The sequence below is a fragment of the Aptenodytes patagonicus genome, chromosome 2 (genome assembly GCF_965638725.1).
Source record: "Aptenodytes patagonicus chromosome 2, bAptPat1.pri.cur, whole genome shotgun sequence".
In the NCBI taxonomy this organism is placed as follows: domain Eukaryota; kingdom Metazoa; phylum Chordata; class Aves; order Sphenisciformes; family Spheniscidae; genus Aptenodytes; species Aptenodytes patagonicus.
The window spans coordinates 83,891,415-83,908,122 of NC_134950.1; the positions used below are offsets into that span (position 1 = coordinate 83,891,415).

The 16,708-nt window shown below is 45.5% G+C and overlaps 1 protein-coding gene across 3 annotated transcripts in view; it reads left to right on the forward strand.

Annotated features, from left to right (window-relative positions):
- The first annotated feature begins 339 nt into the window (after positions 1–339).
- OTULINL (OTU deubiquitinase with linear linkage specificity like) overlaps positions 340–16,708 on the forward strand; it is a 28,292-nt gene continuing 11,923 nt past the window's right edge. Inside the window, exons 1-4 of one of the 3 annotated variants that reach the window (XM_076330353.1) lie at positions 340–495; positions 15,703–15,862; positions 15,971–16,002; positions 16,125–16,216. In XM_076330353.1, coding sequence (XP_076186468.1) covers positions 399–495; positions 15,703–15,862; positions 15,971–16,002; positions 16,125–16,216 — 381 coding nt within the window. In that variant the 5' untranslated portion in view covers positions 340–398. Of the gene's footprint in view, positions 496–3,718; positions 3,774–15,702; positions 15,863–15,970; positions 16,003–16,124; positions 16,217–16,708 lie in introns of those variants that run through there. The other 2 variants (XM_076330352.1, XM_076330354.1) reach the window with 2 other exon arrangements.

Here is a 16,708-nt window from a genome sequence, read left to right on the forward strand (position 1 = left end):
AGCAGTCAAACATGACATTGGAGTTGAAAAGAAGAGGCTGTGACTTTCCGAGGACTACCACTAAGACAGAGACCACGTACGGGTGGTACATCGCAGTTTGAAAATCACCCTGCGATCTCCAGCCCTCAGACAACTTGGAAGATGTGGAGGGAGGCAGCAATGTGACCTTTATAAATAGCTGAGTTATGCTTGATTTTTTTTCTTGTGGCTTGGATATGGAGACGCGTACGCAGCCTGTGTGACTTTGAAAACTTTAACGGAAATGAAACAGGAAGCCAGATCCTTTCACAGCTTGTTGATCTGCGAAGACAGGCTGAGTCTGTAGAGACTCATTTTCTACCCCCAGCAAAAGAAGTCAGGGGAGAGAAATTCAGCTGGGGGGATACTCTGGAGAGGAGATGCAGAGGCGACATGACAGAAAGGCAAGTAAGAACAGAGACCAGTTCACTGAGCAAGAAAAACAGAGCAGAATTAACCACTCAAAGAGAAGTGTTGGTAAGTTCGTAGAGCTGTGCTCTAAATTTTGGCATCTCCCCAAGCTGGTGATCAGCTATAGGAAGCTCCTGCGCTGCAGATCATAGCTGCATGGGCACTGCTTCTATCTATGCGTTGAACTATATCTGGCCTTAGTAGTAGTAATAAGTGATGATAAATAGGGAAATGGTTCCTGTCTGTTAATAATGGACTTGAAAAAATGAAGGGTGAAGCTCTTGCCCATTCTGCACTTAGGTTTCCTACTGTTACTGGGTTGGATGCTGTTGCCTTTGTCTCAGCAGACAATTTTTGCTCTCTTTTTAAATTGTGTATGTTCTTTGGGCTGTGGTTATAATCCTGTTGCTCACCTGCAGATGGGAGCAAGAACACGGCACTTGCTTCTGCTGCTGATTCGTGAGTTTAAACAGGGACGGTTAAAATGCCTTCATACTTGCTTAGCGCAGCTTTCAGTATAAACTTTTGCTGTAATTGCCGTGCAGTCTCATGTGGGTACAAGCAGAGGGAGGTAGTTGCAGTCAGGCCTGCAGCTTGGAGATGCCATGACCTGCAGAAAAACCTGGAGGTTCGTGTTATGGGCAAGTTCATAATGCTCCCCTAAAGGAAGGAAATATCATAAATATCCCTAAGCGGTAGGGGTTTGCCATCAGCACATAGCCTTGTCTGAGTATCATAAATACGTGCAAAATGCCATGACCAGAAAGTCTGGAGGAAGAGAATCAAACTTAGGCTGCTTCCAGTCGGAGCTCTCTGGAGCTCGCCCCTTGTCCCCATGGAGCTGCTGCCTACTTGGGGGCGAAGCAGGGGAGGCATTACTTCTGTGGAAATATGTTGAATGCATACTCTAAGTAGAGCCTTCTCTAGTTCCCAATACTGTTTTCCAAGATATTTTGGGGAAGTTCACACTTTCTGGAGCTTTCTGAACCCTTGCAGCAGCGTGTTTCCCCTTCTGCACAGTCCGTAACAGAAACTGCCTTCCAGTTAGATGTTACCCCCGTTTTTGCAGTTGATCCTGGCTCAGACCTAGACCTTGCTTACTCTCCTTAGGATTACCCTAACTCTTGTTCAGCTAACAGGAATGGCATGAGTTCACCCCGACCAGTCCAACACAGAGTGCAGGAGGCCTCTGTGTTACGCGGCTCAAGTCCTACCAGAGTTGTCTGCATCCCAGACAGAGGAGGGGCTTGCGGAGGAGGTAGAGGCTGTCCCGTGTCAGTGACTTGCAAGGAGGAGAGACAATATTCTCCTGCCGAAGCCCACAGATGGGAAAGGGTAGTAGAGAGCTCTCCATAAGTGGCTCAGGGAAGAGGTCCGGAAAGAGCTTAAGGAGGAAGAAAAGGCATACGGACAGCGTTCGTTAAAAAAATACCTCAAGAGGTTTCAAGTAAGTGAATGCCATGTGATTCATTGCCCCAGAGCTTATTCCCGGCAAGAGCACGCATAGAGGGGCACAGGCTATTCTCTAGATTGCACTGAAGTGCTGAATAAATGCCCCGAGATGAGAGCAGAGAGCCGGGAAGCGGGAAGGACTCACTGATATGGGGGTTGATCTGCAGTGTTTGTACTATGCGTATTTCATCTCTCTTCCCTTAATGAGTCAGCAACCAGATACACGTTAACTTTCAGGCTGTCTGCACAAGGAAATCACCTATTAAATCCTAAGATTTTAACACAGGTTAGAGAGGGCAGAAAGAGGCAAATTTGGATTTGGCTGGAACGCCAAACCATCAGGCGGCACTGACACTGGCCTGGCCAAGGCAGCACTGGCGAGAAGGAAGCTGGAAAGGGAAGCTGAAGCATGTGACAAGGGAAGCTTCAGGCAAGACATAGCTCAAACAAATCCCAGGTACTTCGGAGCCTTCGCAGGTGGATGCCGTGTCAGCTGTATCCTAACAGCACCTCTCTCAGCTGCGCCTCCTGAGAGACAGCTATGTCAAACCACGAGCTGCATGTCCAAGCGGAAAGCCGCAGCCAGCTGATGCTGCAGAGGGGCATAGAGCTGGCACTTAGAAATATTTTTTTTTTCCAAAATGGATTTTTCTGTGGAGCAGCACACAGTGCTGCACAACTGACAGCTTTAGGCCTCTTAAGCCAACTATTTACTCTTGCTATTCTTAGCTGGTTTTTAAGCCTAGGTTTTCCTTTTACTGGGATAAGCGTGTTCGTGGCTTTCTACGAGTGCATGTCAGTGAGCGCTGGGCACACCAATATTTAACAGGTTTTGTCTGTTTTGTTCCTTGCCCAAGTTAACTGAGACGGAGAAACAATCTGACATGCATGCCAGACAGTACAAATCTCTTCACTGTTTCATGAAAAGTGTTGATTTTCTATCTCCAACCATTTTAATATCTTACAATATTTTAGGAAAAAGGAAAAAAAAACCCAACCAAAACCCTGGAAGTTTGTCCTAGCTCTGTGCTGGAGCAAACTGCTTATAACTCTGTAAAAGATTTAAGTCTGCGTCACTTGTTCAGACCATTACAATTCCCTTCTGTTTTTCCTGCAAAGTCCCCAGGGAGATGGAAGAAAATTGTTTTTTAATGTGTAACCAGAAAAGAAATTACACTGGTCTATGCAAATTCTCTACATACAACTGGGACAAATTACACCTAAAAGACTGCTAAAAGGGAACGGTACCTGGCAAGGGTGAATTTCTTTCTGGATGAATGCACTTCATCTTGTTAATGAGTGAATTAGTGAGGAAATGAACACTTAACCATAGGGAGAAAAAAACCCCAACAACTCTGAAGTCACCAAGTTGTGTTTACGCTTCATGGCTAGAGTTCAGACGGATGCCGATGACGTTGGGCTCCATTAAGGGAACTGCTGCTATAAAATGTAAAATAATGTAGCGTGACACCAAAGCACAAATCATATCTAACTGATGGAGGAGCTGCAGGGACCGCTGGGGAAATGGAGAACGCCACTCGTTCCTTAAGCTGAGGAGAGGCTGAGAGACGGGGGACAAGGGTCAGCCTTCCTCCCCGAAACGGGGTCGGCCACCGCCACGCTGCCTGCGTTACCCCGCGGCTTCTGCACGCGGCTGGCAGCTCCCGGGCCCTCTCGCCATCCAGCAAAACGAAAGCAACCCCCGCCCGCCGGCGGCGCCCGGGCGGCAGCGGAGGGGAGGGGAGGGGAGCACCGCTGGGGGCCGCCGGCGGCAGCGGGGCCCCGGGGCGGGGGGGCGGCCCCGCGGGATCCCCGCCCCGGGCGGTGCCGGCGTTACGGTTGTAGCCGGGGTTTGATCCCCGGGGAGGCGCAGGTGGAGAGCGGCGGAGCGGGTGAGGCGCGGCGGGGGGCTGGCGGCGAGGGTTCGGGTTTCTTTGTTGCTTCTTTATTTTTTCGTTTTATTTTCCACCTGGCTCTTCTGGGGCCGCTTTCCCGAAGTGGCAATGCCCGGAAAGCTGCTCCAGAGGCCTCCGCGGCGGGACCGCCTCGGGGTGCGCCCCCCCTGCGATGCAAAGCCCAGCGCTGGTGCGGCTCAGCCGGGAGCGGCCCTGCCTTGGTGGGGTCGGGGGGCTGCCTGGCGCGGGAGCGGCTCGGGGGCGTGTTTGGGGAGAGCCTGGCTGACAGGTCTTCGGGGGGGGGGGGGGGGATTTGTACGTATCTCAGAAGGGTTTGGGTTTTGTCTGGGAACTGGTGTGTTCCAAGTGCCCTGCGCTGTTAGCTCTAACGTACGTGGAGATCGCCGTGGTTTTAAAACAACCACCCGTGCCATTTTCACAAGTGTGCTTTTGGGGTTTTGCTGTTTGTTTTTTGGAGTTTTTTGGTTTGGTTTGGGGTTTTTTTTTTCCTACTGTGTGGAATCTGAATTTAAGTGTTGCAGACTGGCTTCTATTCCCAATGGAAAGGCGGAGGTTTAGGAAAAAGGGGATCAGAAACGAGCACGTGATTCGGGAAGACTTGGGAAGGTGGACATGCATCCCTTCTGACCTGCTTGCCAGTTGCGTGTAGCTCTCGGTGTGATGCATCTCTTACGTCACTGTGAAGTGGTCTTCGAGACGGAAGGTGCCATGCCCTGCCAGCTTGCTTTGCCGCTGCACATTTTAGGATACGTTTCTGCTTTGACGGTTACTGGTCCAGCTCTCATTTTGCACTGCCTTTCGTACAAACCAACTGGTTTGCTTTTTGGAGGAGCTGTTCAAACTGTATTCAGCTTATACTTTCATTTTCTGCAGTGGAGAAAGAACCAGATTTCTGTGGTATTTAGTAAGTGCGTTTTAAGCTAGTGTGGTGCTCACTGCTCTGTTGCTAATACGTGCAAGTACAGTTATTCCCACTTCCGTCCTTTGGCCCGCTCCAGTTTCTGCAAGTGATGAAACAAAGAGGCAAAGTGTGTGAAACAGGAAGAAATGACCCGTTTTGGTTTTAAGGCTCAGAAAACTTCTTTGTAGTCACTGAAGAATTGCTTTAAGAATTTTATTTCTTTACTGCTGGACAAATAATTTAATTAGAAATTGAAGGGGACACCATACAGTAAGAGGAAAATTTTGCATATCTATACAATTTGCAATTTTGCATATCTATACAAAATACTACCCGGTGAAGGGTGTTAGAATTGATTTTTCAAGGGCAAAAGCAGCATTAAAATGCTGGTCAGCATATTAAATGTAAGTGCTTTTATGGATAAGTAGCTGCATTTGGATTTGGAATTCTGAAAAAATGATTTAATATTTGTAGTTCTGAGGGTTTTTTGCCATTGGGATAGAAGTTTTTTCATTTTGTTTAACTTTTTGGACCAGGTTGCCTGACTAGATGGTGTGGATTTCCCGTTCAGCATCAGGACTTTCTGTCCACCTTGTTTCTTAGATACAGCTTCTAGGTTAAATCCTCACATCCTATCTACCAAGGCTATAACAACCACCGTTAAAGGGTTTTTCGGTAATGTCAGCAGTTTTTCTTGAGCTTAATGTCTGAAAGTGATTGACCTTGCATGATTAGCCAGGCAAATGAGTTAGAGGTATTTCTGAAATACCTCTATGCTGTACCTCCTGACCCTGCACAGCTGAACCGTGGGAGTCACGGTGCCAAACTATACTAGGGGAGATGAGTACGGTTATAATTTAGTTGCTTTGAAAACACAAGGGAATAACCAGTGCTCAGGAGTCAAAAGGTTGTATAATTACGCTGCTTGCATTACACTCGCATAACTAAATTTGGGGGTGTGATTAGAATTGCATAAAGTTTACGTTAAGGAGCTTCTTAATTTTCTCTTGTTTTAGGCTGTGAAATTATTTATTTAAAAATTAGCATTGGGCCACATTAGTCCTGTTCTAATGACATTTTTATTCAGGCATTCTGACTTCTAAAGGAGTTACAGTACTCTTTAAAGTCAAATGCTAATCTGAGTTGCTGTCTGACATCTGACCCTGAATCGCTTCCGGATCTGTTTTCTGCTTTGAGGGAATTTGGGAAAGCATGGTGGACACACGGCATCCTTTCTGCACTCCTGGGTTGATACAGCTGGCGTGGTGCCGGCACGTAGCAGGAACGAGGAACTTTGCCCATGTGCTCTGTTGCTGGGATTCCCGCCGTGGCAAACACCAATTCCTCTGTGCATGGTTGCAGCACCGGGGATCAGACACGACAATGTCGTGCCTTCCAGAAGGACAGAGAAGTAGCTATTTATTAACTAAAATGTCAGTGTTTCGTGACAGAAAACTGTCAGGACTCGCGTACTTCAGCCACAGCAACGTAAAAGTGGTCAATGACAGTTTTAAGAGCGGAGGTTGTAGCTAGGGATCTTGTACCAGTTCTGGGGTGCTAGAGAGGGTTTAGTTTCTGTATTACAAAAATTGGTTTGAGGGATAGTTTGTTTTTTTCCCCTGAACAGTATAACTCATAGCTGGGCTATCGGTTGCCTGATCATATAAAATCATGTCAAAGTTTTGCTCCAGCATAAGTGAGGGAAAACAGGAGATAAGGGTGTTACTGTCTGCTTCTTGAGAAGGCTCCAGTGAAGATAAACATGTTGTAAAATACTCCAAAACTGCTGCAGGCTACTTCATGAATTTTCTGAGAAATTTTTAAGTCGGCAGCTTTTAGTTTCTTTTCAGCCTTATTCTGTCTTTGTAGCTTCTTTCCATTTTTTTCACTGCTGAGGAGTGATACTGTACATTTTTGGCATCCTCAGGATCCAGACCCCAGTGCTTGGGATTTCTGTGTAGCCTGTGTGGAGGTGCTGGAAGCTCCTGACAGAGAGAGGAGGAGGTGTGTCTCTAGCTCCCGTCCCCATGCCACCGGCGGGGACAGATGCTGCTTACACCATGTACCTGTGCAGAGGGATGTGGCTAGCAAGGCAACTTGTGCTGCCCAAACATTTCTTTCAACAAACATTTCTCTGAGGAGAAGGCTGTGGACTGAGCGGAAGAGTTGTGTTGTCTTATTTGGGCCACATCGCGTTAAGGTGGAGGGCTAAAAATACGGGATGATGTGGCTGTATAGAATCATAGAATCATAGAATCATTGAGGTTGGAAAAGACCTCTAAGATCATCGAGTCCAACCGTCAACCCAACACCACCAGGCCCACTAAACCATGTCCCTAAGTGCCTCATCTACACGTCTTTTAAATACCTCCAGGGATGGGGACTCCACCACTTCCCTGGGCAGCCTGTTCCAATGTTTCACCACTCTTTCAGTAAAGAAATTTTTCCTTACATCCAATCTAAACCTCCCCTGGCACAACTTGAGGCCATTTCCTCTCGTCCTATAGGCTCAGTCTCTAGTCCTGTTGCTAACTCTGCATGTGGTGCTGGGCAAGACCCCGTCTCAGATTCCTTGTGCATAATATGTTGCTGAGATTTTCCAGATTTTCTGAGTGTTTAGCATTTAAGTTTCCAGGGCGGGGTGGTCATGTTGGGTGAATGGTGCTATGAAAGTGGGAAATGTGTACCTTAGCATCAAACTGGTGCCTTGGTATGATGTGGTGTGTGTGGGGCTTTGACTGTCATCAGGTCTGCCCTAGCATCTGTGCAGCGAAGAAGCATCGTGGCAAGGTGCTTGGCACTGCCCACAGGTCAGCTGCCACCGGGGGAATGCTGGCAAATTTTTAATTGCCGAGTTTGTGCGAAATCAGTCTTTCTGCAAACTTAAATATTTGTTTCAGGTCTGTCTGTGTGACAAAGAGACATCCTACCGGTTTCCCCCAGTTTTGCTCTGAGCACAGCTCCGTGCCCCGTGTGTGCCTGAGGCCGTGTTCGCTGCCCTTCAGTTCTGGTTTCATTTTGTTCCACTTCCTGCACATGAATTTCAGCTGTGACATGCTTGCCAAAGGCTGAGGTCTTAAAAATAGGGGATTTCATATCATTGTAGATCTTTAAAAATGACACTGCCAGGTTCCAAGGTTAGAAACTGTCCAGTACTCTGTATTTCATTTTCTTAGTTTGCAAGTGAAAGTAAGTTGTGCCTCTGCCAAGTGCCAGCCCCTCAAGAAGAGCTCGATATGCAGGGTCACAGTTAACCATATTTTACAGGGCTGCATAATTTGTATTTTAAGTCGACCTTGCCACATAACTGTCCAGTTTTTAGGCAGTTCGTGCAAATGCAGAGGTGTCAGGGAACCATGGTCTCTTGATCCCTGTGACCAATGTCCGGAGCGCTTTGCTTGAAGCTTCTCTCGGCATCCAAATGTCTGCAACAATACCAAACGTGCATTAGCAATAATAATAATAATAATGTGTTTTTACAAGCAGAGAGCTTCCACACAGAATATTCTGGGTTCTTGAATCACATTTTTATGAAATGTTTGTACTAGCTATGACTCTGGTATTACACTGAGTGATAGTAACTGAAATTTAAGTTATTTTGATGCAGTCAGTTTTACCTTTTAACATGCCTTTTTTGCTTAAGATTTCAGGCAAGAAGTGCCCGGTAATGCGCTCTCAAAAAAAGGCAGAGGATTCCTATGCGCGTGGCCTAATTAAAAAATGCCAGTTTGAAACTGTTGCCCTTTAAAAGATGAAGAGAGAGCAGGGTTTAAACACGCCAGCTGCTTCCATCCTAGTAGCGTTAGCTCAGCAGAATAAAGCTGAAGTATTGACTTTCATCAGGCTGGACGTTGAGAGGCAGGGGGAGAGAGATGCAAGACCAGTTTGTGTCATTTGCATTCAGAGTGATGGCTTTGATATTTTGCTTTCTGTTGCCTTTCCCTTCTGCTTCTAATCTGTCTTGGAAAGAGGGAGAGAGGCAAGTAAAACTCCCAAGCAAACAAATAACACGGCTGGAATAACCTCTGCACATACCTAGTGGGAAAGCACAGGCTTTGTGATCCGATGCAGCACCAGGAGATGTGAATTATTTGTGATTATTAATCACAAATTATATGTGATTGTTAATCCATATGAAAAATACGCAACTTTGCATGGCGCTTCACTGCATGCGGAGTCTGGTGCGCTTTTGGAGAGGGCTGTGCTCTGAAGATGGGCGTAAAATCTGTGTCGTGAGGGTACAGCAGTCAGACCCTGTACGGAGGTGGGAATGACAGGCTGCGTGGATGCAACCTGGTCAAGGGGGGCTGGCTTTCAAAGCAGGGTCTTCACCTGACAGTAGATGTACGCACCGTGTGTAAGAATTAACAGTTGTGACTGATAGTGCTTAGACAATAAACAAGCTCAGATGAATTGATTTTTTTTGGTTGCCATGGGTTACTTGATGCTGCTGTTTTCCCAGCTATTGCTTGGGATAACTGTTCATTGACAGGAAGAAACTCAGAATTCCTTGGACTGTCCTGCAGTGCGTGCCTACCAAGTTGACTGGCATTTCTTGCTGCTTTCTCCTCTGGTATTAGACTGAGTGATAGTAACTGGAATTTAAGTTGTTTTGATGCAGTCAGTTTTACCTTTTAACATGCCTTTTTTGCTTAAGATTTTAGGCAAGAAGTGCTTCAGCACTTCAGCAAAGGACCCCTCAAGGCATCAAACCACTGTTTAGGAATGTGCCAGCTGGTGACCACCGAGGGGCTGGGGCCTCACCCAGGGCCGTCCAAGGGGTGTTTTGTCCCAGGAGTGCTGCCGGTGGAGTCCGATCAGCAGCTTGTTTTCCTCTATGCTGCTCGCATTGAGATCTTTCCCATGCGGGTTTCTGTTGATGTTCCCTCTTCCTTGATCCAGGTGTCTCTCACCCCTCCTCCTGTGCAGCTGGGGGGCTCCTCTGCTTTGCCATTTGCATCCCTCCTCCCGTGCCAACGTAGTGGCCGCTGCTGTGACGTGGTGGCCACCAGTCCCTTCCTTTGGGGGGACGGGCGGCAGGCTCAAGAAGGTCCTGCTCCTCCTGGGTGGCAGTGACCTGGCGCCTGCGCTGCCGGGGGGTCGGGTGTGCATCCAGGCGGGGCCGGGGGCGCTTCCCGCGCCGGGGATGGGGACAGCCCTCGCTGCAGCCTGCTGGACCTCTGCCTGGAGAGACCTGGAGGGATGCTGCCTGTGGTACCACCCAGCCTCGGGAGCGCCTAATGACAGCGCATCCTTGGAGGGTTGGGCTGTAGGTACAAGTCTTGTGCTGTCTAGCAAACAAGATTTAAAAAAAGGAGGCAGAAAATAATTCTTATTGCTAAGTAAGACTTCAACTTTTTTTCCCATAACCAAAGCTTCAGTTATCTAGACAAATCAACAGAAAAACCCAAGGTATTTATACCACTTAGCCTTTCAGCTAAACTTAAGCATAAGAAGATGTTCGGGAGGAAAATATTTCCTTTACTGTGTCAGTTTGGATTCAGCGCAGAAGAAAAAAAAAAAAGGCATTTTGAAGAGTTGTGTTCGCAAATAGATAAACCAGAAACAAACATGAGCGGCATTAGGAATGATTCAACATGCAGCTCAGCAGCAGGCATAATAAGAATCCTTAGAGTGGGCTTCCTTCAAATAATAGATTTAGTGCATTCATGTAAGTTGTGTTTGAAGTGTACAGGCATTAAACAGCAGTTCTGAACGAGGATGGATTTTTTTCCCCACATTTAAAAAAAAAAAAAGAATCATCATAATAGCAGAAATTTCAGAGGCTTCTTCTTTAAAAGGAGGTTATTTTTTCACTGTTTTTTACTCATACTTAGGAATAAGAGCTTTAAAGAGATACTTGTTTTTTATGGCATGAAATGCTTTTCACATATTGCTCTGGACTGTAAATTCTCTGAAGGCTTCTCTCATGTTTTTTTCTTACATAAATGGAAGTGTAGCTGAGCTTTATTCATCTGAAGGTCCTGGATGAAGCACCCTGTGCCTTAGAAAGGAAGCTGAATTATACAGGAGATCAAGAACTGAACTTTCCTTTTGTTCTTGTAGGAATTTGCATAGAGGAAAATGGCATGTGCAGGCTAGGGCATGCATTAATATCTTGAATATATAGATGAAATTGGTTTTGTAAAGGTAACTCTAATAGAGTATATTTTAGATAATCACACAGTAGGTAAGAATGCATCGTGTTTGTTGCTACACGGTAGGAATAAGTAAGTGTCACAGCTGGGTAGATATGTTAACAGCAGCAGTTGGGGCCCTGTTGACGACCAGGGAGTCCAAAGGAGGCTGCCAGCCTTTTTACTCTATTTTTCCTGAAAGGTCTTTGCAGAAAGGGGACAAGGGGTGAGAGAGCACTTGGGACTCCTACGCAGGACAGCTGTGTAAATAAAGCCTTTCTTGCAAGTGATGGGCCTCAGTGCTACCGAAACTATTCCGTTTTCTAGGTAATTGCATGATTCTAGTTACGCTTTCAGGCTGGGATTCTGTTTTGTTATTTTTTGGAGTAGAAGTTGAGATCTGATCAGCAGACATGGTTGAACTTTTGATAAGTCACTGATGATTACCATCTTTGCCTGTAAATTATTCTCTTTTTCTTCTTATACCAAGTAGAGATCCTTGTATCTAGTTGTTAAGTTAGAACAGATGAAGAGGGTTTGCTTGACAAGTTGACATCGCTTCGCTCAGTAAAGGAAGGGTTTCGTAATGAAATAGTTACTGAATTAAGCAGTGCTTCCCACGTATCATGTTTTGTGCTTGATCTGTTTTCGGTAGTTTTTCATTGTTTTGGCGTGGCGCTGATAATAAACTGGGAAATCAAAGACTCTGTAATCACTTGGCACTACTTAAAACGGCACGTTTCTCTCTTCTAAGCTGTTATGGGGTGTAATCTATTGTAGGTATTGAATTTTTATAATTAATAGCTCTTTGTCTCCCTCTTGGCTCAGTCAGTTGAGGTGGAGGTGCACATGTGTGCATCTGCGCGTCATGCTGGTGCCTGCTCTGTAAGGAGAATTTTGCTTGTTTTCCTTTAAAAGAGGGACTTAGCCTATTTTATAACATGCCTCGGTACTGATACGACGTAGCTTGGAAAAAGGTGATGTGCAACTGTGACGACAGCTCTGCAGGCACACACTGAATGCAGGCAGACTTGGAGCTCCACGCCAAGCCTTGCATCTCGGTTGAGGGGTCTCTCTTCCTAGCTCTGGGTCCAAGAGAGGAGGGAGAAGGAGGGGTACGGGTGGGCAGCAGAAGGGTTGGAACAGAGGGATCCCAAATTCTGTCTCCCTCTTTGAAGGAGGGGATACCTGCTTTTCGGGAACTAGGAACATAGTGTTGTGTGATGGGAGTATGAAGCTTGGCCACTTAATGGTAACAAGTACTACGTCCTGCTTTTGGTATCGAAAAGGCTGTGAAGAGGAATGTCGTGAAAAGAAGTCACATGGTCAGCTTTTAATTTTGGAAGACACTCTGTTATCTTCCCCATGGCCTTGGTACAGGAAGGGAGGAAAAAAGTAGAAAGGTGAATGTGCCATCAGACATGCTGGAATATTGGATCATGCTTCAGCGCTGCGTACAGTGCTGCCTGCTACTTCCCAAGCTGATCCCCTACATTTTGCATTTCATCAGTTACGCATTTTTAAGGTTGCAGCCTCCAAAAAAGTTATGAGGGAGTCAAATGTGGGGCTAATCCTTTAGAGACTCTTCTTGAGTTACTTGTGAAAGAAGCAGATGTTGCCGATGTCTCTTACTCATCTTTTTTCTGGCCTTTTTTTGTTGGCTTCCCCCCCCCCCCCCCCTTTTTTTTTTCCTTCTGCCTGTCTCTCCAGCTGACTTTCGGGCGGGGTAAAAGTTTAAGGTTTGGCACTAGAAGGAAGTTGATGATGTGGCATGAAAAGAAAACACGGTGTACTCCTTGCATTGTAAGATAAACACTGCTATCAGCTCCTACTTCAGTGCTGTTCAACCTCTGTTCATCCAAATTTCTGCTTGGAGCTGCGTTAGAAGTCCCAGGGCTCGGTTCTCCTGAGTGGGAGAAGAGTCGGGCCTCCCTGTCCTCGCGGTGGTGCTCGTGGTCAGTCTTCAGAAAGATGTGGGCCCAGCAGCTGGTCGCAGCACCGACGGGTTGTCACCATCTCCTGAGGAACAGGGTTAATTGTGTCCATATTCCCAGGAGTGGATTAGGTTTAAAAATCCGTGGGTTTATTTTACTTCCCCCGCCACTGTGTTATTAATTTAATTGCTCTTTGGTTTCTGAAGAACTTTGGAGGGGGCAGGGAGGGGGTGGAAAGATCTATTTTAAACTGCTCTCTTCTTTAATTCATGTCTTGTTCGTGATGTATTTTTACCAGCGGCACTTTGCAATCTAACTGCCACTTCTAAATGTCATTTACTTGAATAAAAAAAAAAGTAATTACCTTTCTAAGCACTGAAAGTAGTCACTGAATCAAGAAGTGCTGTTTGAACAGCAACTGTCCTGTGACGAGAGGGAAGGTTTATGAAGTCCAGGGTATGCTGTAATACAAGTGTAGCAAAAAAACTCAAAATCACTTGTTTGCAGGTTTTTCCCATCTCCCATTAGGCTTTTTATTAGGGAAATACCTACTTATAAATCCCCTATATTAAATAAAAATGGATGAACAATATTCGATTACCTCATGTTTTCTCACATTGATTTGTGGTTTCGATTGAAACCAGTAAGCCTGTGCTTCCCAGCGCTCCTTGAATAGTGGCTCATGCACCTGTTAACCATGTGCCTTGAAAGGGGGTTTGTTGGACTCCAGTACGTTTTTTGCAGGATTACTACCATCAAAAGCTTTTTCAAAAGATCGTTTGATTCAACTTAAAAGCTGATGCAAACCTCTCATCTTTTTGCCTGTAAAAGGGGTAAAGGAAGAAATTTTGCATTCACATGTATTTCTGGTGCTCAATAAAGCAAAGTATGTCATTTGAACAGATGGACCAGCTCTCACTTTTTATAGTCCCAGTTTGTTTGAAATCAAAAGAGGGACCATACAGTCATTTTAAGTAATGAAATGAAAGTCTGCTGCATCTTCCTTTCGATACCGTATGTTTAAATTGCTGTTAACGAATTCCGTTTGAATCATCGTTGGTTTTCATACAACAGTGTGACAATATAAATCCAGAATACCCGTTGATCCATCGGCTGAACCGCATTTGTAAGCCTTCAGGTTCCATTCTAGTTAGCAGAAGGTTCACTCATTTACAGTCCGCTGAGGTTTTTTCAATGCTGAAGCCTTTATCCTAAAGAAGAGAGAGAAAAAATTGCGGTGGCTTGATTCTGCCAGACTGTTGTTGGTTGCTAATTCTCAGTTGTTGTTCTCTAGGTAGCAATTTGGGTGCTTATTAAGAATGTGCCTGTTGGTGTCCATCAGCAGTAAGTGTGTGCGTGTGTGCTGTTAAGTGGGAGTGTCCCGGTGTTTCCATGAGCTATGCCATTTTCGAACCTTACAGCTGATGTTTTGCTGTCTGTTACTTGACATCAGTAATAAATGCTTCCTGCAGCTGCAGATTTTTGGTCTTTTTGGTTGCGCGTGAATGCGTGTCTTGCTTTTTCCTACTCGGTGTGTGCAGGCGAAACCCCCGGTCGTGCCAGGTACGCACACGTTAGCGCAGCACGCGAGCAGAAGCTGACAGAAGACCTGTCCATCGTCTTGTACGAAAAGTGTTCACAGCAGTATGGGTTTTGTGTAAATGGGAACTAGCACCCCAAAAAATTCTCTGATTACCTCTCTAAAGTTTATTAACACCTTTTCATTTACAGCTCTTAACCTGCCTTTTCTTCATGGGAGAGACAAGGTCTGGGTCTTGCCTCCGGACAACTTGCATATGACATCCTGTAATAAAACTTCTTTAAACAACAGAATATTGGAAAAGGCCAAATATCAGCAGTGCTCTGTATATATGCAACAGTGCTTGTAAAAATGTATGCGTAGCTGTTTATCTCGTTGCCAAGGTAGGGATTCACATGTACCTCTTCGACTGGATAGTTGTCCACAGTGCATGGGCTTAAGTTCCTTGGAAAACTTAAGCCCCTCTTAAATTTCCTGTTAAAGCCAGGAGGGGCAGAAGTTCAACTGACATAAAACTATGCTGAATGAGTAATTCCCTTTGTGGACTCTCTGGAGAAGGATCTTTTCAGCCTTCTCTGGGGATGCCTTTATAAAAAGTTGAGTTCTCTTAAAGTTTTGTACTAAATCAATAAATAAGTTAATAATAGAGCAGCTGTTGATCATAAACTCTGGGAATTTCCTATACTCAAATTTCAGCCAGAGGATAAATTTCTCACTTAGGGAGCAGATACTGCCTTTGTCAACTATTCAGTCTTCAGGCCCTCTCTCAATTCTAGGTTTTCTTACCAACAAAAGACAACGAAAACCTTCCCTAACCCTGCCTGTAATGCCAAGAGAGCGACAGAAACGTGTCCTGGTTTATGTCTGTGAAGAACAGTGAGAGCGCGCCCCCTTTGTGATGATCTCCTGAGCTTTCTGCCAAATCCCTGGGGAGAAGCTTTCTCCGGAGTTTTAAACTGACCCTAAACTTACCCAAATTGAGGCAGGAATATTCCTTTAATTGACTTAGTGACAAAGTAATGACGGTACAGGTCTCTGGATCAGCACATCCTGAAACAAAAAAATTTTTTTTTTTTTGTTATTGAACAGTTGCTTTGATATCAGTCTTTCTGTGACTCCATTGTAACTGTATATCTAGCCTTCACTGCGTGGAGGAGAGCTTGGAAATGTGAACCACGTGCACCCAAAACCCTAGAAACTTGAAAAACTAAGTATATAAAGTATATATATTAAGTATATAAAAATATACTTGCCTTTTACATTTCACGTTTTGTGGTTCATTTGAAGTGGTATCGTACTTGGATGATTTTTCTTTTTGTAAGAAAACAAACAGAAACAAGTATTGCAAAACAGTGACAAGATTTTTTCCTCTCTCTTTTTATCCCTATTTTAGGAAGGCATGAGGTGCGGTCCTGGACAACAGCCACCAAGCAATCCTTGTGTCTCATGTGGCAAAAAGTGAAAGTGCAGCTAATGCTAGGCATGTCTTTCCTCGTCACTATTTGTTGGTATTGCAGAAGGCTATACAGCTTTTTAGCACAGCTACTGAAATGGTAGGTTTTTATTATGCAGACTTTAATCTTCCCTGCTGTTGCTTATTTCAGTAAATACTGACCCTTGACAACTCCTTTTTGACGCCTGTTTTATCATTTGAATTTCAGGTGGAGCAACTACCTTCAGAGAAAACTCATAAGTAATCTTTTTGTCATTCCCTATTCATTAACCGCACCCCCCCCCCGCACCCCCCGACCCGCAACTACCCTTTAGATGCAGAACAGCAGAAGGTAACTAATCTGTGAATTAATCTCGATTTAGGGAATCTCAGCGTGCTGACAGAAGTTGACCTACTTGGTTATAGTGCGAGAGAATGGAAAGGGGAAACAAAGCAGGCCAAACACATGAGGGAGGTAAGCATTAAATTTTAATCTCTGAATGAGGAAGGGGAGGGGGGAGAAGAAGTACCTGGGAGAGGAATAGCACTCCCAGTGCAAGCAGCTGCCGAAGCTACCAGAGCCTGCTACACCAGCTGCCTAAAGGAAAAGCAAAAGGGACAGCATGAACATGGGTCTAAATAAAGACTGCAGTAGAGCAGGTCAAAACGTAGATTGGATTTTAGTCATGCATCTTCTCCAAATTCCCCCGTGTAGCACCGATGACCCATGCAGTGGCTTTAACAGGAAAAATCATCCCCAGTGCTACAGCCCAAATAACTTGGTCTTAGGCGCTGTCTCTTGGCCAGCCTTTGATTTAAGGTAAAAACTCTCATTCCAGGGAGGAAGGAAACACACCCATTTCTCTGAAGGTCCATGTGACAGCAGCCAGTGCTTGGCACCCTCCCCAGCAGCCACCACGGCCCCCTGTCCGGCTGCATCAGCTGCAGCTGGGGGCAGGCAGGGCAA